The sequence below is a fragment of the Scyliorhinus canicula genome, chromosome 23 (assembly GCF_902713615.1).
Source record: "Scyliorhinus canicula chromosome 23, sScyCan1.1, whole genome shotgun sequence".
NCBI lineage: Eukaryota > Metazoa > Chordata > Chondrichthyes > Carcharhiniformes > Scyliorhinidae > Scyliorhinus > Scyliorhinus canicula.
The window spans coordinates 1091865-1113963 of NC_052168.1; the positions used below are offsets into that span (position 1 = coordinate 1091865).

General features: G+C 45.7%; 1 protein-coding gene across 1 annotated transcript in view; it reads left to right on the forward strand.

Moving 5' to 3' along the window:
* The window catches only part of si:dkeyp-118h9.7 (sacsin), a 65314-nt gene that overhangs the window by 35029 nt on the left and 8186 nt on the right, over positions 1–22099 (forward strand). The window contains 6 exon segments of the mRNA XM_038783949.1: positions 4276–4422; positions 6744–8214; positions 12621–12709; positions 16059–16288; positions 18456–18516; positions 18842–22098. Of these exon segments, the coding sequence (XP_038639877.1) occupies positions 4276–4422; positions 6744–8214; positions 12621–12709; positions 16059–16288; positions 18456–18516; positions 18842–22098 (5255 nt within the window).

A 22099-nucleotide genomic window follows, 5' to 3' on the forward strand; every position in this document is an offset into this window, starting at 1 on the left:
ACCTTCGGCCATGGAGGTTAAGTGGACACTCGACACCAGTGACTTTGAAGGTCATTGCAGGTCCAAATTGGTATGCCTGTGGTTCTTTCCAGGGGTCCGCAGATAAAAATTGCAGCATCTTCACTCACTGCTGCGTTAAGGTGGTGACAAATGAATTGTACAACAGGGTTGGTGACTTGATAAGTTTCCAGGCAGAAGAGGACAGCCATGTGGAGATAGCAATGGAATTTGCAGTAATTGCTGGCTTTTCGCATGTTTATGAAGTAATAGACTGCATTCAAGGAAACATCTCAACATCCAGCGATGTTTATCAACAGTAGAGGATTCTATTTGTTCAGCTTGTAGTCATTCTGTGGCCACAGAAAGTGCATACTGCAGGTATGTTCACAATATCCTGTCAGCAGTCATGATGCCTATGTGCTTCAACACTCACAAGTACCTCACTTGTTTGTTTCAAGTCCACAGATCAATAGATGGATCCTCAGTGACCGGGGCTGATGACACCTGTTAGGAGAGCAATGCAATATTAGCCACGGCACAATAAGGGCCATTACAGAGCAAAGCATCAATCTTTTGAAGATGCGCTCCCATTGCCTCGATCACTGTGGGGTTTCTCACCAGCATGAGTCAGTAAAGGTCTCACAGGGAGCTATTATCTAAGAAAAGATGTTCTTGCGATGGAAGGAATGCAGCAAAGGTTTACCAGGCTGATTCCTGGGATGGCAGGTCTGCCTATGAGGAGAGACTAAGTCGGTTAGGATTATATTCACTGGAGTTTAGAAGAGTGAGAGGGGATCTCATAGAAACTTATAAAATTCTAAAAGGTTTAGACAGGGTAGATTCAGAAAGAATGTTCCTGATGGTGGGGAGTCCAGAACTAGGGGTCGCAGTTTGTGTTTAAGGTGCAAACCTTTTAGGACTGAGGTGAGGAGAAATTTCTTCACCCAGAGAGTAGTGAGTCTGTGGAATTCACTACCACAAAAAGTAACTGAGGCCAAAACGTTGTGTAATTTCAAGAAGGAATTAGATATAGTTCTTGGGGACTTCTGGTTGCGGTGATGCGGAGCTAAGCCACACGTTCGGCATCTCCCGCTATCAAAGGACTTTCGGGCCTGTTTTCGGGCCCCAAAGGGCGCTGTTTCGATGATTCCCGGTGGGGGAAGGTGTTTGGAGGAACATTCCCCGAAATTTATGGTGCGTACCCGGAGTGGGGCAAAGGAAAAGGCTGCAGCAGCTCCCCAGAAAAAGCGGGTGACTAGCAGTATCATGAGCTTTGTTTGGGCACATGGGACCCCGAGGGTGAGGAGGTTCTTCTTGGAGCGGGGCAGAGATGGTGGGGGGCTGGCGCTACCCAATCTCTCGGGGTATTATTGGGCGGCCAATGTGTCAATGGTGCGCATGTGGGTGGTGGAGGGGGAGGGGCCAGCATGGAAACGGTTGGAGATAGCGTCCTGTGGAGGAACAAGCCTGGGGGCCCTGGTAACGGAGCCGTTGCCGCTCCCTCCTACGAGGTATACCACGAGTCCGGTGGTGGCGGCTACCCTCAAGATTTGGGGGCAGTGGAGGCGACATAGGGGGGAAGTGGGGGGCTCGATGGAGGCTCCGCTAAGGGGGAACCATTGGTTCGTCCCGGAAAACATTGATGGGGGGTTCTAGGGTTGGCACAGAGCGGGCATCAGACAGCTGAGGGACCTGTTCATTGATGGGAGGTTTGCGAGCCTGGGGGGAGTTGGAGGAGAAATTTGAGCTCCCCTCGGGGAACATGTTCAGGTAACTGCAGGTAAAGGCGTTTGCCAGGCGGCAGGTGGAGGGATTCCCTTTGCTTCCCGCGAGGGGGGTGAATGCTAGGGTGCTTTCGGGGGTCTGGGTCGGGGATGGGAAGATATCTGATATCTACAAGGTAATGCAGGAGGTGGCGGAGGCGTCAGTAGAGGAGCAAAAGGCTAAGTGGGAGGGGGAACTGGAGGAACAGATCGAAGATGGGACATGGGCTGATGCCCTGGAAAGGGTCAACTCTTCCTCCTCATGTGCGCGGCTTAGCCTCATCCAATTCAAGGTGCTGCATCGGGCCCACATGTCCGGGTCTAGAATGAGTAGGTTCTTTGGGGGCGAAGACAGGTGTGTCAGGTGTTCGGGGAGTCCAGCGAATCATGCCCATATGTTCTGGGCATGCCCGGCACTGGAGGAGTTCTGGAAGGGGGTGGCGAGGACGGTGTCGAGGGTGGTAGGATCCAGGGTCAAGCCAGGCTGGGGACTCGCGATTTTTGGGGTTGCGGTGGAGCCGGGAGTGCAGGAGGCGAGAGAGGCCGGTGTTTTGGCCTTTGCGTCCCTAGTAGCCCGGCGGAGCATCTTGCTGCAGTGGAAGGATGCGAGACCCCCAAGCGTGGAGACCTAGATCAATGACATGGCGGGATTTATTAAGCTGGAGAAGGTAAAATTCGCCCTGAGAGGATCGGTACAAGGGTTCTTTAGGCGGTGGCAACCTTTCCTTGACTTTCTGGCTCAGCAATAGGGTACTGGGTCAGCAGCAGCAGCAACCCGGGGGGGGGGGGGGGGGGGGGGGGGGGGCTAAAGGGATCTGGGAGAAGGCGGAATCAGGGTGTTGTACTTGATGATCAGCCATGATAATGAATGGTGGAGCAGGCTTGAGGGGCCGAATGGCCTCCTCTTCTATTTTCTATGTATGTTTCTATGTATATTATGTTCAGCTCACTATACTATCCCACCATGTAGAGAGAGACGTGACGACATCAGCCTGGAGAGGGAAGGGGCAAAAACCTCATCTGAAGAAGAAAACAGGGAAGGGAGAAGTGACATGGAAAGGAATCCCCCGCATTGGGCTAAATTATTCTGCAATCAAGCAGAGAGGTTGATGCACAGGAGGCAAGGGAACTTCAACTTCCAAATATTTCACCATTTGGGGCCTTACATTCACCAGCCTATGCTCTCTCTGTGGATGACACATATTCTTGCAATGAGGCACTCGCACTGATTTTCCTCTGCTGTTACATAGAGGTCCACACCTCCCTTTGCAAGCAAGCTTCTGTGCCTCTTCTGATGCGCCCTCATTTCCAGATTAATGCAAAACAGTTTAATTGTGACATTTACACTCTTTCCTTAACACAATTATATACACACCAGTGCTACCTTGCTATGTGAAAGTGAACTTTTTGAATTGTTTGTGAGTGCTGGTGATGTGGTCTGAGCAGACTGCTACTCGCATTGTGGCCGTTGAGGATTGTGGTGGTGTCCTCTGGCAGCCCAAGGCTTTGATGGGTCATGGGTTATAAAGCTCTCTAGCGCTCATGCTGGAGACACACATTGGCCAGAATAAGAGTTTGGCTCACTGACAGGGGCAGGGAATTCCTGAGAGTGCCTCGAGGAGAAGCATCAAGTGTGGCATCGTGCAACTTCCCCAGCCTCTTGGTGCAAGATGGCACCTTCCTTTTTCAACTTTCTTTTTCCAGTCTGTCACTCAAATGCACTCTTGCAGTCCAGAGGAGGTAATGCATTCATGCACTGGTTCCAATCCCTTGGATGGAGCTGACAGCTGCTAGCCCCTGCGGAAACTTTCATCCAGGCCACCGTGGTCATTCATGAGGGCCTTTTGTGACCTTTGAGAGAAGCAGTATCTCTCTGCAATCATGGAGGAGGTCGCACAGCAAGCCTTCGCTGAACTGTGACATCCCCGGTCTCAGCTGATTCCATTGATGCCACTGACAAATGGTATGACACCTGATGATTCTTTTCCCTGGATCTTGGAAAGTTATTTGTTTCTGCAACAACAGAAATTCAACTGCATCTGAATTCCAAAAATAACTCTGGGCTGTCTGCCCTTCAGTATAGATAGTGCTCGATCCTTAACAAGTATAATGCGGTGCAGGCTTCCTGGCGTCAGAGCCATTCCTGCCATGTTATCTGACAGTATGTGCACATCATCTGCATTCAATAGCTTGCTGCCACATGATTCTTTGCTAAGAGATTAATTCCAGGTGCGATGGTAGAAGCAATGACAGCAGAAGTAAATCCAACCAAACAGCTCGACATTTTTACCCCCACTGCAATAAGACAATAAAGTCCTGTCAACATAAGTGACAACAAAATATCACTTTAACATACTGCTGAGACTTAAACACTGGCACAATTTATTTTATGTTGACATTGACATCAACATATCTTTTTGAATTGAGAAGGGAATCAGTATATTAAGTTACTGTTTTGAAAAGATTGCCAGGATCAGCATTGAAATCCTGTTTTCATGTTTCCCTTCTTTAGGTCCAGCTCTTGTAGTGTATAATGATTCTGTATTCTCCGAAGAGGATTGGCATAGCATTCAAACGACAGGAATCAGTAAGAAGCGTAATGACCCCAGCAAAGTTGGCCAATTTGGCCTTGGATTCAATACTGTTTATCACATCACAGGTGAAAGAATTATTTTAGGATACAAAAGAGTATGACATTGTATTATAACTATTAAAATTATCATTATTTTTTTGTAAGCTAGCCATTTGTAAGTGACCCTAACCCTTTTGTACATTACAGCATGAAGCAATACTGTGAAAAATATAACTCCTTTTTCTAAAGAGGCGAGCAATAGTACAAAAAAAACCCAAATAACAAAAGATGATGTTATTTGTCAGTGTATGGTCAAATGTATCTGATCATTTCTTCAATCTAGGTGTCTTACTGCATGAATCGAAAAAAGCTAGCTTGCAGATATAACAAGTAATGAGGAGCGCTAATAGAATGTGATTGTTCATTGTGAGGTGGATTGAATACAAAAGTAGGGAGGTAATACTTCAGTTATACAGGGCATTGATGAGACCACATCTGTGTACAGCAGTGTTTTTCAAACTTTTTTTCCGGGGACCCATTTTTACCAACCAGCCAACCTTCGGGTCCCACGCTGGCTGATCTTTCCGACCCACGCCAGCTGACCTTCGTGGCCCACGCCGGCTGACCTGCGCAACCCTTTGGCCCTCGTACACGCTCCTTCAATGGAACCTGTTGGATGAAGGTGAAGCCTTCCAGTGTCAGAAAGTATGAAGTCTCCATCTGTCCAAAGTTCTGCATTTTTTCCTGTCAAATTTTATCAAATAAAACCCCCCCGAACTTGTAAAAAAGAATCAAATAAAATGAATATAACCCCCCCCATAACTTGTAAAAAAAAACTGCGATTGTATAAAAAAATGCGGCCACACTGCGCATGTGTGCCCGATCATCGGTGCGCATGCAGACTGATGATCGGGCACGCATGCGCAGTGCGGCCGCACTTTTTTACATGTTCGTGGCAATTTTGAAGGCCACTTGCAGCCGGCATTATTAAAGGCCGGCTGTTGCATGCGGATTTGCACAATCGGGAGCGCCGCAACGGACGGCTCGGCGACCCTCCCGACACCCACCCGCGACCCACCCACAGATCACGCCCACCGACTTTGACAATGTATACAGTATTGGTCTCCATATTGAAGGAAATATGTAAATGCATTGGAAGCAATTCAGAGAAAATTTACTAAACTAATTCCTGGAATGGGTGGGTTGTCTACTGGGACAAAATTGGAAATGCTTGTACTCATTGGAGTTTACAAAAGTAAGAGATGACTTGATTGAAACATTTGAGACCCTGAGGGGTCTTGACAGGATCGATGTGGAAAGGAGGTTTTATCCTCTGGGACAATCTAGTACAAGCGGACACTGTTTAACAATAGGAATCACCGATTTAAGTCCGAGATGAGGAGAAATATTTTTTCTCAAAAGGGTGAGTCTTTGGAACTCTTCCTGAAAAAGTGGTGGAGCAGAGCCTTTGAATATTTTTAAGGCATAGCTAGATGTGCTCTTGATAAGCAAGAGGGTGTAAAGCCGTTGGGGATTGGCATGAACATGGCGTTGAGGTAGCAATCCGATCAATCATGATCTTATTGATTGGCAGATCAGATCTGGGTAGCCTATTGCTCCTAATTCATATGTTCAAATAAACCCATTGGGTGAATGTTACCTGTATTGGGCAGAGTGCATTAGGGGGCTGAAAAAGCAGCTTTGAAGCCGGCAGCTTTCTCTGCCATATCATTGGGAACACAGAAAAAAAAATGTGAATGGGTAGGTCACATGACGTCACACTGGCAGGCCCTGCCCTGTTAGCAATGTAGCTTTTAAAGATCAGGCGCCCATTTCAAAGGCCACGCCAGGGTACAAATGTTCACATGGACCCCCCCCCCCCCCACACACACACACACACACACACACATACCCAGCACTGCCTTGGGCATTGCCAGGGACAGTGTCTTGGAAGTGCCAGGTGATAGTGCCCAGATGTGAGTCTCTCCTCCCTGTGTGATGCACTGGTCCAAGCTCCTCTGGGTGGTCTGCCAGCCTTGGTGTATGCCATCGTAGTCCAGTCATCTTCTCTCAGGCCAACGTGAATGGGTTTTCTTATGGGTTGGGAGGAAAATGATTCAGGTGTAGAGGCCTGATAGCGATATGCAAATGTATTGTAATAATGCTCCTGACGTTAAATGTCAGGATTTCCGTTAGATCGTTGGCAGGGGGCAGGAACAATTTCAGTAAGACTTCCCCACAACATTTGAGCCTCTCGTGTGTTTTTCCACTCCTGTCACCAAACCCATCCATAAAGAGTGTGAAAGTCCATTGAAACAAAAATCTGTTGGAATTTGGGGTTAAATTGATGTTGGTGAATTTATACAGGTGCCATTATGATCTCTTGAAGCTTAAACTTTCTTCTGTAGATTTGCCAAGCATATTCAGTGGAAAATATATTGGTATATTTGACCCACAAGAAAAGCTGTTTGGAGAACAGGAAGCAGGATATATATGGTCTCTTGATGACCCAGAGGACAAGAAAGCTCTTGAACACTCCAGAGATCAGTTCAGGCCATTCAGATATGCCATGGAAGCAACTGGGACCATTACATGGACTAACGCATTAAAAGAGCATTATTTCAAGGGAACTTTATTTCGATTTCCATTGAGAACTGAACCTTCAGAAATATTAGACAACTTGTATGACAAAGCTAAGATCTTTGATCTTTTTGATTCCTTCCGAACAGATGAAGATATGAGCCTCCTGTTTCTCAGAAATGTTATTTCTGTCTGTATTAAGCATATTGACACCAGTGGAAATCTAGCAGTACTTTTAGAAGTAACTGCTTTTCAGCCTGAGCACATGCCTTCTTTTAATCATAACCTCAATGTTGAAAAGCAGCAATTGGTCTCCAATGTTAAATCTTGTACCTATATCAGAGCTATTTCACATCGAGTTGCAACAGAAGAACACCATAATCACTGGTTAATAACAAACTGCACAGGCAAAACAGGCAAATGGGCTAATTTAGATGATCTGGCCGAGAGATTAAGTTATACTCCTTATGTTGGACTGGCTTTTCCGTTGAGTAAAGCTGAAACTATTGAAACCGACGCAAGAACAGACTTTGAAGGACGTCTTAGTTTCTTTCTACCACTTCCAAATAATGAGGCCAACAAGACTGGATTGCCTATCCATGTAAATGCCTTCTTTGGACTTTCAGACAACCGAAGGCATATTAAATGGATTGAATCAGACCAAAGATATGACGATGCAGCCAAGTGGAACGAACTATTGATAGAGAAAATCTTTCCATGTGCATACTGCCAACTTATCCTGGATGCCATTACCCTGGCTCAAAAGTCAGTGCTAAAACCTTCATCAGTATATCATTTATGGCCAGACCAGGAAAAAATGAATCATAAAGAGCGTTGGATTAAGATTACTAAGGAAACCATCAAACGGTTGCTTGGTCTCAATGTTCTTTGCTTGGCTGCCTGTGAACAAAAGTGGATAAGAGCTGACAAAGCTATCTTTTTACAGTGCCATGATCGGCTTGACATAAGACAGGCAATAGAGGATCTTTTAATAAGAGAGGCTCAACCTTTAGTTAGGGTCCCAAATCACGTATTTAAGACCATATTATTCACATTGGAAAATCAAAGTCACTTAAATGTGGTCACTCCAGCATCTTTACGAAACATTCTTCAGCATTGTAATTTGGATACCATCGCATATGAACAAAAACTAAAGCTTCTGGAATATGTTCTAAGTGATGAGCAATACAGTTCCCTCAACAACCTTCAGCTCCTCCCAGTCAGCGGTGGAGCCTTTGTAAAGTTCCAAATCAGCCCATCCGATGATCCTGTATTTACTGACTCTGCAAAATTTCCACGGTAAGCATTTCAAAACAGTAACATAAAATAGTTCTTTTTAGTTTTGGTCATATATTATTCCAATAAAAAAATCAATACCCTGACAGCAAATTTAAATATGATAATGTAATCCATAATGAAAATGTGGTTAGCTTTCCTGTGCTCCTGTGACATTAGGGAGTTCCCATATTTCTTTCCTATCTTGTCTCAGCTGGAGTAATATTGGGGCCGTTCAGATGGGTTAATAAACCCTTAACGACCTTTAAGACTTAATCTGGATAGGCACATGAACAGATGGGGTATAGAAGGATACAGACGGGTGGTCGAGATAGGACACAGACGGGTGGTCTAGATAGGACACTTGATTGGCGCAGGCTTGGAGGGCCGAAGGGCCTGATCCTGTGCTGTATTGTTCTTTGTTAAAGGATAAAACTGTCAAAGTTCCATCTCTAGTTGTGCGTTGGAATTTCACTGGAAATCCAAGGATGCTGAGTGTGGTTAGGATTTTGTGACAAATTATGTTTAACCAACATCTCAGAGTTCTTTGAGAAAGTAACGTGCTGTGAATAAGGGGAAACCAGCGGATGTGCTGCAGAGTTCCAGGTGATATTAGATAAAATGCCACATCAAAGGATATTGTGGAAAATAAAATCTCATGGTATAGGGGTAACATATTGGCATGGAAAGAAGATCGAGTACTAAGAGGAAGCAGAGAGCAGGCAGAATTGGCCTTTTTCAGGTTGGCACGATATAACGAGTGATGTTCCAGAAGATCATAAGACATAAAAGCAGAATTAGGTCACTCGGCCCATCGAGTCTGTTTCACCATTCAATCATGGCTGATATTTTTCTCATCTCCATTCTCCTGCCTTCTCCCCATAACCTCTGATTCCCTTATTGATCAAGAACCTATCTATCTCTGTCTTAAAGACACTCAGTGATTTGGCCTCCGCAGCCTTCTGCAGCAAAGAGTTCCACAGATTCACCACCCTCTGGCTGAAGAAATTCTCCTCATCTCTGTTTTAATGGATCGTCCCTTCAGTCTGAGATTGTGTCCTCTGCTTCTAGTTTTTCCTACAAGTGGAAACATCCTCTCCACGTCCACTCTGTCCAGGCCTCGCAGTATCCTGTAAGTTTCAACAAGATCCCCCCCTCATCCTTCTAAACTCACGACAGTACAGACCCAGAGTCCTCAACTGTTCCTCATACGACAAGCTGTTCATTCCAGGGTTCATTCTTGCGATCCTCCTCTGGACCCTTTCCAAGGCCAGCACATCCTATTCTACCCCTCTTGACATGAATGCTAACATTGCATTTGCCTTCCTAACTGCCGACTGAACCTGCATGTCAACCTTGAGAGAATCGTGAACAAGGACTCCCAAGTCCCTTTGTGCTTCTGATTTCCTAAGCATTTCCCCATTTAGAAAATAGTCTATGCCTAAATTCCTCTTTCCAAAGTGCATAATCTCACACTTTTCCACATTATATTTAATTTGCCCCTTCATTGCCCACTCTCCTAGCTTGCCCAAATCCTTCTGCAGCCCCCTTGCTTCCTCAATACTATCTGTCCCTCTACAGATCTTTGTATCATATGCAAATATTCAGTTCGTTCTTCCAGATCATTGATGTATATTGTGAAAAGATGTGGTCCCAGCACCGACCCCTGAGGCACACCACTAGTCACCGGCCGGCATCCTGAAAAAGACCCCTTTATCCCCACTCTCTGCCTTCTGCCAGTCAGCCAATCCTCTATCCATGCCAGGATCTTACCCTTAATATCTCCTATGCGGCACCTTGTCAAAGACCTTCTGGAAATCTAAATAAATCACGTCCACTGGTTCTCCTTTATCTAACTTCCTTGTTACCTCCTCAAAAAAACTCCCAACGGATTTGTCAGACGTAACCTCCCCTTGACGAAGCCGTGCCGGCTCAGCCATATTTTATCATGCACTTCCAAGTACTCCGCGATCTGATCTTTAATAACGGACTCTAAAATCTTACCAATGACTAAAGTCAGGCTAACAGGCCTATAAATTCCCAATTTTTGCCACCCTCCCTTCATAAACAGTGGTGATACATTAGCCACTTTCCAGTCCTCTAGGACCCTTCCTGCCTCCAGTGATTCCTGAAGGATCATCACCAATGCCTCCACAATTTCCTCAGCTATCTCTTTTAGGACCCTGGGGTGTAGCCCATCCGATCTAGGTGATTTATCCACGTTCAGACCTTTCACCTTCCCCAGAACCTTCTCCTTCGTGATGGCCATTGCACTCAGGGATTGGTGCTGGGACTTCAGCTGTTTACATATAAATAATTTGAATGAAGGGACGGATGGGGATGACACAAAGATAGTTAGGAAAGTAAATTGTGAAGAGGACATAAGGAGGCTCCAAAAAAGTCTTGTTCTTAAGCAATCCCTTGAAGTCGAGGATAACTTGCTTCCACATTTAAAAATGAGTTTTTGGGAGACTGAGGAGTGCAGTGTGCATGGGGGTGTCACAGGTGGGGCAGACAATTGTTGAAGGAGCAGGGAGTTGGCATTTCCAGATTGCCATGTTCTCTTTTCTCTGCTGATGCTTGGTTTTAACTTGCTCTTGGCAATGAAACACAAGGTTTTCACCTCCTTCCCATATGCACTTTCTCCACTTCGGGTGACATTGGGCCAGGGGAGTGGGGTTGCATTTTTTTAATGAGGCTTTGAGCGTGTCCTTGAAAAGCCTCCTCTGTCCTTCTGCGGCTCGCTTGCCATATTGAAGCTCAGAGTAGAGCGTATGTTTCAGGAGTCTCGTGTCAGGCATGTGGATGATATGGCCTGCCCAACAGAGCTGATCGAGCGTGGTCAATATTTCGATGCTGGCCTGAGCGAGAACACAAACACCTATCCTAGCAATGGGTTTGCAGGATCTTGTAGAGGTAATGGTGGTGGTACTCTTCCAGTGTTTTGAGGTGCACGCTGTATGATCCATTTCTCTGAACCATATGGTAGGGTGGGTATTACTTTTTAAAAATAAATTTAGAGTACCCAGTTCTTTTTTCCAATGAAGGAGCAATTTAGCATGGCCAATTCTACCCTGCACATTTTTTGGGTTGTAGGGGTGAGACCCACACAGATACAGGAGTTCTTTGAGGAAGTAACAGGGGAAAATGTGCAAACTCCAGGGTGGGTATTACTGTTGCTCTGCAGACCCTGAGGTTGGTGCCATGTCTGATATCCTGGTCCTCAAACACTCTTCCTCGGATGATCAAACGCTGCACTGACACATTAAAATAATGCAAAAGGCAGTAACACTGACCTCACTATTAAACCAAACTTACTGTGAAAATATTTGTTTCATTCTTCTCTATACACTTTTCTCTCTTTCAATTCCACACCACTTCATTTAAAGGATAAAAGACTCGCATTTATGTGGTAACTTTCACAACCTCAGAATGTTTTCAAACCAATTGTACAAGTGCAGTCACTGTTGTAATGTAGGAAGTGCAGCAGCCAGTTTGCACCACAGCCTGCTCTCACAAACATCAACTTTCTTCAAATAAATTTAGACTACCCAATTCTTTTTTCCAATGAAGGGGCAATTTAGCGTGGCCATTCCACTATCCTGCACATCTTTGGGTTCTGGGGGACAGACCCACGCAAACAAGGGGAGAATGTGCAAACTCCACACGGACAGCGACTCGGGGCGTGGATCGAACCCGGGTCCTCAGCACCGTGAGGTAGCAGTGCTAACTCACTCACAAACATTAATAACCAGAAAATCTGCCTTTATTGATTTTGGCCTGACCTGAATGGTATGAAGGTCAGTTCAGTCGCCTTGTTCAAGGCACTATTAATGTTCTGTAACAATCCCGTATAATGTATAGACCTTGCTTTCTAGATTAACTTAATTTAACTTTTTCATGAGGTAAAAGGTGCTCAGTACTTTTCTGATGAAGTGTTTATGTATAAGTTCAAATCCCATCAAAAATCAGGATTTATGTGAAAGACTAAGTAGCTGTGTGACTTCGCAGAACCTAAAGCACAAAGTCACTTTTGATTTGTAGAAATTGCTGGGATAGTTTGAAAAGAAATCACAAACAGTTCATTTATAGCAGAGTTAGAACAAGCATTACCTTTCACAATAAAAACATGTTGTGCTCCAAGATTGGTTTTGCAAATAAATGCGCCACATTGTGTGATAATTAACTATGCTGCCCAAGAGAATTCCTGATTCAATCTCAGGCCGAATTGCCTGCAACAATTATCATGGCTGGGGTGAGAATGTGAGGGACTAACAAACGATCCATTGACTTTGGACAGGAATTTTCCTCAGGACCAGAAAACAAAAAGTAAAGATCAATCAGAATATTTGTAATGACTATACATAAAATAGTATGAAGATAGAAACAATATGTGAATTTAACACCTTTAAAAAAATATATATACACAGGATTTTACTTCCAAGTCTTGAGAGAAGCTTTCTGCCTGAGGACCTCAGTGACGCTTTGCAGCAACACTTAAAGAAGATGGCTCATAATCGTAAGAAACTTGTTTCTGTTTTGGTTTTAATTATGACAGCTATGGAAAATGATCTTTGGCAGCATTGGGTTTTGTTTTCTCTGTATTTATTCACAAAAGGAGCAGAAACTGAGGAGTGGATTCTCTGCCGCGCACGGCCGGCAGCGGGTTTCCCTATCCAACGGAGAATCGAACATCGGTCTAAAAACTGGATTGGCACCCTGGTCGCCCGCTGAGTCATTTGCATCCAATTAACAGGCTAAAAACCTGGGGCGGGATTCTCTAAGCCTGGGGCCGGGTCGGAGAATCCCCGCGACCGAGCCACGCCACCCCAATGCCGGCAAGCGATTCTCCGCAGACCATGTTTGGCTCGGCGCCGGTAGCAGGCCGCTCTTACGCGGCCGATTCTCGACCCGGGATGGGCCGAGTGACCGCAATTGAAATGCTGAGTCCCGCCGCGCCGTCCACAGCTGCTCGCAGCCGGCGGGAAAACTGCATGCAAGGGTCGGGTGCCAGCCTGTCAAGGTGGAGAGGGACTCCAATCCCAGAGGGGGTGCTTCTGATGCGGCCTGGCCTGTGATTGGGGTCCACCAATCGACGGGCCAGCCTCTCTGTTCCCCGGCCTCTTTTTCCCACACGTCGGCCCCTGTACTGAGCCATGTTGCGTTGGGGCCGGCGTGTTGAAGGAGGCCACCACGCATGCAAGCGTGGCACAGGTACCACTGCGCACGTGCACGTTGGTGCCGGCACCAGCGCGCATGCACGGATCCCGCGGCACACAGTTTGTGCCGGGATCGGCAGCTAGAGCGACATGAACCACTCCAATGCCGTGCTGGCCCCCTGTAGGGGCCAAAATTACTGCTGGCAGTGGTCCATTTTACGACTGCGTTTACAACGGCATGGACACTGCCATGGGAGAATCCTGACTGATTCTCCAGGCCCTCCCTGATTCTCCAGGCCCTCCCTGATTCTCCAGGCCCTCCCTGATTCTCCAGGCCCTCCCTGATTCTCCAGGCCCTCCCTGATTCTCCAGGCCCTCCCTGATTCTCCAGACCCTCCCTGATTCTCCAGACCCTCCCTGATTGTCCAGGCCCTCCCTGATTGTCCAGGCCCTCCCTGATTGTCCAGGCCCTCCCTGATTCTCCAGGCCCTCCCTGATTCTCCAGGCCCTCCCTGATTCTCCAGGCCCTCCCTGATTCTCCAGGCCCTCCCTGATTCTCCAGGCCCTCCCTGATTCTCCAGGCCCTCCCTGATTCTCCAGGCCCTCCCTGATTCCCCAGGCCCTCCCTGATTCTCCAGGCCCTCCCTGATTCTCCAGGCCTCCCCTGATTCTCCAGGCCCCCCCTGATTCTCCAGGCCTCCCTGATTCTCCAGGCCTCCCAACCAGGATTCATGCTGGCATGGATTAGTGTAGGTATTTTCAAGCATGGCTCTGATGGTGGGTCGAGGTTCAGTGCAAATCGGTGGTGCCCCCCCATAGTCCATCGTAATGCCGCCCTCCCCCCCCCCCCCACTCCCACAATTCAAATCCTGCCCCCCCCCCCCCCCCCCCCCCCCCGCCTGATCGCCCCAGCCTACCCTCCATCAGATCTCCCCCAGCCTCCCATCAATGACCCCCAACAGAAACACCCCATCAGAGACTCCAATCTGAAAGCTGAAGAGCAGCCCCGGTTGAAAAATCACTGCCTCCTTTCCTAACAGCTGCTGCCTCAGACAAAAGTGTATCAAGCTGCAGCTTTCAGAAGTGTCAGAGACTTCCTCCAAAGCCCAGTACACTTCAAAGGACTTGAAATCCATTGACAGTTTTTCTAATGCAAATATTCAATTCAATTTCACACAACAGTACATTGCATTAGCCAGTGATTGACAGTTTTATAACTCCAGCGAACGCTGCTTGATGGATTGTTTGTTGATCTTTTCCTTCACGGTTTGGATGCATCTCCATTCACTTGCTTTGATGCTTACCACAATGTTTATAAATACTCTTACAATGATTGATGACCCCTCACCACATCAAAGGCAGTTAAGTGCTTTCTGGGCAGCACGGTAGCATTGTGGTTAGCACAATTGCTTCACAGCTCCAGGGTCCCAGGGTCAATTCCCAGCTTGGGTCACTGGCTGTGCGGAGTCTGCACATTCTCCCTGTGTGTGCGCGGGTTTCCTCCGGGTGCTCCGGTTTCCTCCCACAGTCCAACGGTGTGCAGGTTAGGTGGACTGGCCATGCTAAATTGCCCCTTAGTGGAAAAAAATCAATTGGGTACTCTAAATTAATTGGGTGAATAAGGAGTCAAAGCATTTAGCTGTCTGGATTCGAAAATTATAAAAATTAACACTAAAAGAGGATAATTATTTTAAATGAGTCTTATTTTGAAACTCTGCCCTCATGTCCTGGATTCTTCCATAATGGGAGATATCTTCGGATCCTATCAAGACACCTCACAATCTTGTGTTTCAATCAGATCATCTTTCATTCATCTAAACCCCAATCAGTATAGTCTCAAACCTGCTCCATCTTTCCTCGTAAGACTGACCCTTCAACCCAGAAATCGACCTAGTGAACCTTCTGTAAACGGCTTTCAATACAATATATACTGCCTGTTAAATAAGGAGATCAAAACTCCATGCAGTATGAAATGAAAATGAAAATCGCTTATTGTCACGAGTAGGCTTCAATGAAGTTACTGTGAAAAACCCCTAGTCGCCACATTCCGGCACCTGTCCGGGGAGGCTGGTACGGGAATCGAACCGTGCTGCTGGCCTGCTTGGTCTGCTTTAAAAGCCAGCAATTTAGTCCAGTGAGCTAAACCAGCCCCTAGTGAGCTAAACCAGCCCCTAAAAGTTTACCACAAGCCAGCCAGGAGTCAAACCTGGAATCTCCTGATCCATAGTCAGGCGCGTTATCCACTGGCCACTGTATTTGATGTACAATACCAACAACATCCTGTACATTTGTAGCAAGACTTCTGTACTTTGATACTCCATCCCCCTTGCAATAAAATTCAACATTCCACATAAATACTAAAGAGTAGGTCAGCAGTTAGGAATTCTCTGTTGAACAATTCACCTTCTGATTGTCCACTGGTTTTTCACTATCTATATGCCTCATGTCAGAAATGTGGTGGAATACTCTACTTGAAAGAATCTTTTTTTAAATATCTTAATCATTTTCATTTGATACAGAATACAAAGACAGCACAACTCAACCAATCAGAATAACAACCCCCCCCCCCCCCAATCCCACCCATAAACCCTAGCCCGACCCCTCCAAAAACACCTAACCCCTTTAGCAACTACAGGTGACGAGCTTTTTGAAATACAAAATTAATCAGCTGCCGCCTTTGGTAAAACTCCTCGTTTGCTCCCCTCACAGTGTACTTGACTTCTCGAGGTATGGGAATGCCATCTGATCTCTCAGCCACACTGAGGCACAGGTCAGAGAAGCTGACCTCATCCCCATCAATATTCTCCTCTGGGCAGTCAGTGAGGCGAAGGCAAGGACATCAGCCCCCATGCCTGTCTGCAGCCCTGGCGAGTCCGATACCCCGAACATGGGCACCAAGGGTCAGGGCTCCAGCTCAGTTTTCAGAATCGCAGGCATGGTACTAAACTCTCAAGCTTGGGACGCGACCACAATAGATGCACATGATTGGCCGGGGATGGTGGCATTGAAGGCGGAGGTGGGGCCTTTAGGAGACCTTTGCAAGATGCCGAGAGCAAAGGTGGAAGAACGAGAGAACAGGTCGAGAAGGCATAAGCTGCGCATCGTCGGCCTGCCTGAAGGAGTGGAAGGCATGAGTGCCACGTGGTATGTTTTGAGGATGTTGGCAGGGCTGATGGCAGAGGGGGTACTGGGCAAGGCCCCTGAGGTGAATGGAGCACACCGGTCTCTGAGACAGGAGCCAAGAGCAGGGGAGCCGACGTGGGCGGTGATTGTAAGACTTCACAAGTTCATGAAAAAAAATAGAAAATCCTGCATTGGGCCAGGGAGGAACAGAATTGTGAATGCTGGCTTTAACAGGGCCAAGACGCTGTGTATCGACGGCAGATCAGGCTCGGGGTGCTCTACCCGGCAAAATTGTGGGTGACGTATGAAGGCCGGGAATATTACTTTGAGACCCCAGAAGCGGCCAATGACTTTTATTAACGAGCATAAGGTGGGAGAGAAGTGAACTTTATTGGGAGACGGAGCTGCCAGAACTTTGGAGTACAGAAGAAATAGGTAGAGCGAGGGATGGAGAGTGGGGTGGGGGCGTTTTCTTTTCCTGCCAGGTGGAAGGTTTTATTTTTCTTTTCTTTGTGGATACACAATGGTAGTCGGGGTAAAAAGTTTGTAACGGGACAACCCCCCCCCCCGGCAACCTCCTACGCCCACCTGCCCACCACCCCCTGCCGCTGGCCGTGTTTTTTTTAACAGAGGTCCCGACCTGTGGTTCGTGACGTGTCTTTGTTTGGGTGGGGGAGGGGGAGGTCCGTGTCTCCTTTGGGCAGGAGTTGTAACGCTGGCAGGTAATGCTGGTGAACGGAAGTGAGGTGGAAGAGATGGCTGCGAGAGATGGCCGAGAGGGGGGGGGAAGGGAGGGAGGGAGCTGCGACATGGTAGGGTTGGAGAAGAAGTATGGTCAGGAACGAATAAGGGAGCCATCTTGGATAGGCACGGTACAGGACGAAATTAGAGGGGGCAGAGCCGAAAGGGGAGAATGTTGGACAGTAGAGGGGAATGGAGGCATAAGCCTCTGGTAAGGCTTATAACGTGGAACGTACGAGGGGGTCAATCGGCCGGTGAGAAGATCACGGGTCTTTGCACACCTCAGGAGTTTGAAGGCGGTTGTGGTCTTTCTGCAGGAGACACACCTCCGCCTGAAGGACTAGCTTAGGTTGAGAAAGGGATGGGTGGGTCAGGTATTTCACTCGGGGTTTGACTCAAAGTCGCAGGGGATGGCCATTCTGATGAGCAAGAACACTGAGTTTGTGAGTGCGAAAGAAGTGAGGGAGCCGGGGGTGGGGGATATGTGATGGTGAGCGGGATATTGGAGGGGATGCCGGTGGTGTTGGTGAATGTATACACACCGAATTGGGATGATGTAGGGTTTATGAGGGGGTTGCATGCAGTGATCCTGGATTTGGCTACGCACCAGTTGATTTGGGAGGGTACTTTAATTGCTTGCTTTTTTAAGAGCCGAGGATGGACAGGTCAAGCTCTAGGTCAATGCGAAGGCTATGAATTTAAAGGAGCTGGAAGGGTTCATGGAAAGGATGGGCATGGTGGACCGTGATGTTTTAAGGGGGAGGAAGGGCAGCAGGGTAGCATGGTGGTTAGCATAAATGCTTCACAGCTCCAGGGTCCCAGGTTCGATTCCCGGCTGGGTCACTGTCTGTGTGGAGTCTGCACGTCCTCCCCCTGTGTGCGTGGGTTTCCTCCGGGTGCTCCGGTTTCCTCCCACAGTCCAAAGATGTGCGGGTTAGGTGGATTGGCCATGCTAAATTGCCCGTAGTGTCCTAATAAAAGTAAGGTTAAGGTGGGGGGGGGGGGGGGGGGGGGGGTTGTTGGGTTACGGGTATAGGGTGGATACGTGGGTTGAGTAGGGTGATCATGGCTCGACACAACATTGAGGGCCGAAGGGCCTGTCCTGTGCTGTACTGTTCTATGTTCTATGTTCTAAGTACACCTTTATCTCATGTTTACAAGGTATGCTTCAGAATTGATTTTTTTCAGGGTGGGCTATGAGGTGCGACGCTCACATCCCGCAAAAAGAATTAATCTGAAAAGGCTTCAGATTCTGAAAAGGCTGAAAAGGGAAGTAGGACTAGCAGATTTGCTCTTCTCAAGGGTGAGCATGGAGCTAACGGACCGAATGGTTACCTCCCGTGCTATAACCATTCAATAATGGCTGAAAGGCATTCCCGTTACTTAATTGATCCTTTTTGCCTCATTCCAAGATTAACTAGCAACTTTAGAAGCTCGCTGCAAAACTAGATTCATATCCTGCTCCTGAAAATATAAAATATGTCGAATATAAGTATCTTGGACTGCTTACTGTATCTAAATAAGTTTGATAGCCGACAAAATCTTTAGCCTTGCACTATAAATACTTGAAGCAGTTTTATGATGTTGGAGACTTTGCAATGGAAATTCTTTCTGTTCTGTTCTTCCAGAAATATTTTCAAGTCTCATCTGCTTGGATGTGGGTGCTGTAAAACAGCAAATTAGAAAAGCCCTACCAGATAATTGGAGTAAAAAGCTTGGTCGTGTGACATGGGACATCACAAACAGCCAGCACCCTCCACTACAGTGGCTTCCACAATTTTGGGACTTTCTCAATAAGAATTGTAAAACTTTAGATAAATTTGAAGGTTTGCCACTTATACCACTTAATTCTCTAAAAGATTCCACAAACAGCCTCCAATTAGCACATTTGTCCAAGAATATAACAACAATATTTCAAATGCAAAATGGCTACAAGTTGCCAGATACCATTTCCAGTATAATCACAAGAGCTGGAGGTAGTGTCGTTCGAAACAGTGATGAATTTCTAAAGCATCCGCAATTAGCTGAGTATGTGTTTGTACCAAACCCAAATAATATTTTGAAACTGTTTTTGAATTTGGGTTGTGATCAAGTAGTAAAAGAGATTGGTTCTATGTCAATTGAAGACAGAAGATCATTGAGAGGTTTCCTTGCGGAAGCATCCATATTTGATACTGATGAGATAAATATGTTATTCAAGTTGCCAATCTTTCAACAAATAACGTCACTTAGGTCGACAAATACAGGGCTTATTCCAGCTGGAACACATGGAGCTCTGAGTAATGATGTTTACCCTGAGATCCCAGATGACATGCCTCTACCAGAAACTGTACTAAAGTGTGTTGATGAGAAGGACAGGAAACTCATGTTGATGAAGGGGAAATTGCTGACTGCGGCAGACATTGCAATGCTCATGTTGAAAGGTGTGGAGACCCAAAAGTATGAGCCTGAACACATTGAGAAGGTAATGCTCTGGATTCTAAAAAATAGTGAGATACTTTTTAAACAAAAACCAGAGTTATTCAACAAGTGCAAAACTCTTAAGTTTTTAACATTAAAGGACAAAGTTGTGCAGGCTTCTGTGTTATTTGATCCACACAATGTAACCTTTCAGCATCTATTTCAGCCAGAGTATCAACACTTATTCCCCTCTTCACTTTATTGTAAGGACGAGAAAACTTTGCTGACATTGCAAAAACTTGGGCTAAAATCAAAAGACGATAGTATTTCACCTGATGACCTTTTAAAAGTGGCACGATTGATAGACAGACAACACAGTCAGGCTAGTGATATTGACAATATACTTAAAAAAGCCGAAGCTTTAATTAAAGTATGCAATACAACCTCTGTTTTAGCCATTTGCTCTTATCAAACTGTGGAACAATTATTGTCTTTACATTGGGTACCCTGTAATAGTCTTCTGAAAATATCAACAGAAAGTAAAAACATAACTATTGATTTTCATAAACCCGTAAATATAAGAGATTCAAAGTTTGCCAACATTATTGGGCTAATGATGCCACTTACTGACAAGTTTACTGAGAAAGCGAGCAAAATCCTAGGACTACTAAACCTACCACCACCTAAGAAGGTGATTGAAAACCTTCTCTTCATAATTCACCAGGTGTGCACCAATAGAAACTTGCAATGCAACTTTCTGACGGATTTGCAAAATATCTATGAGTATATGCAGAAGCACCTCAGTCAATTTAAAGTTCTCTTACTGGCCATAGAACAGCCATGGGTATGGCATGGGACTGGGTTTGCATACCCTCAGCAAATTGTTTTCTCCTATCCTGAAAATCTAGATCTCAGGAGTTATGTAAAGAGAGTCCCACAGGAAATATCCCAGTACAGAGAGTTACTGACTCAGTGTGGAGTTAAAGCAGGCTACAGCGATGATGAAACAATTCAAATCCTTTACTCTATAAAAGATAATACAGTTAAACTGAACTCTGGTTATGGCAGCCCAAGTGAATTAAAGACCGTCATTTCCATACTTGATTGGATGCGCAGCAATAATCTTTCATTTAATAATGACCTTCCGATTCCTGTGTGGAAAGGTACCCAAGATGGATTCTGCTTGAAACCATGTTCCAAGGCTGTTTTCTGTGATTTAGACAAGAGAACACTGGAGGATATTAACAAAAATGAAAATATTTATGTTGTTCACAAAGAAGTAAGTCATGCAATAATTGAATGGCTGAATGTGCCTCCTTTAAGTAGCAAAGTTCTGAATCCTGAATTAATTGGAATAGAGCAATATGGACAAGTGGAACCTATTGTTCTGAGAATTAAAAACATTCTACAAGAATATGATCAAGAATATGATCTCTTTAAAGAACTGCTTCAAAATGCTGAAGATGCTGGTTCAACAGTTTGCAGTTTCCTAGTGGACATGAGACAACATAAAGATCCACCTGAAAGTCTTATTGATCCTGGCATGGGCGCGTGCCATGGCCCAGCACTTTGGTCATACAATAATGAGTGTTTCACTGATGATGATTTCCACAATATAACAAGAATTGGAACAGGTTCCAAAGAACACCAGATTGATAAGATAGGTAAATTTGGACTTGGATTTAATTCTGTTTACCACATAACTGATGTCCCGTCAATCCTCAGTGGAAAGTACTTGCTTATTTTTGATCCAAATGTTACTCATCTTGGCAAACATATCCATTCTGTAAGTAACCCTGGAATAAAACTTAACCTTCATGAGCATAAACAGTTAATTCAAAAATTTCCTGGACAATTTAACCCTTACAATGGAATATTTGGATGTAATTTTAAAACTGCCACTGGAGAAGATTTCTACTATGAAGGAACTCTCATTAAGTTACCCTTCAGGACACCAGAGGAGGCTGCAGTATCAGGGCTTTCCAACAAATACTATAACCAGAAACACATCATGACCTTGGTCGATAGTTTCAAGCAAATGTCAAAAGATCTTGTCATATTCCTAAAGAATGTGAGAAAAGTTTCACTGAAATTTATCAGCGAGCATTCGGCCCATGAAAACCAGATCATTTCGGTATTCAAAATGGAAAGACAAGTACTGAATATAATTGAGATGGCAGATAATTTCCCAATTAAAAAAATGCAACAAAATGCTGTGAACATGTTGGAAAGCGCAAATAAATTCTCTGGAAACATTAGAAGTTTGAGCACATCAACGATTATACAGTTCATGGAAGAAACGATAGATAATCCCAGTCATATCAACTATTGGTTGGTTCATTCATGTTTTGGGATGGCAAAGGCCTTGCAGATTGCTTGTAGTAAAACAGCATCTGCTTATTTTGCCCCCCCTCTTGGAAGTGTGGCCATACCCCTCAAAAGAAGAAGGAAACTGGACATTGGATGCCAAACACTGAAGCCCACGT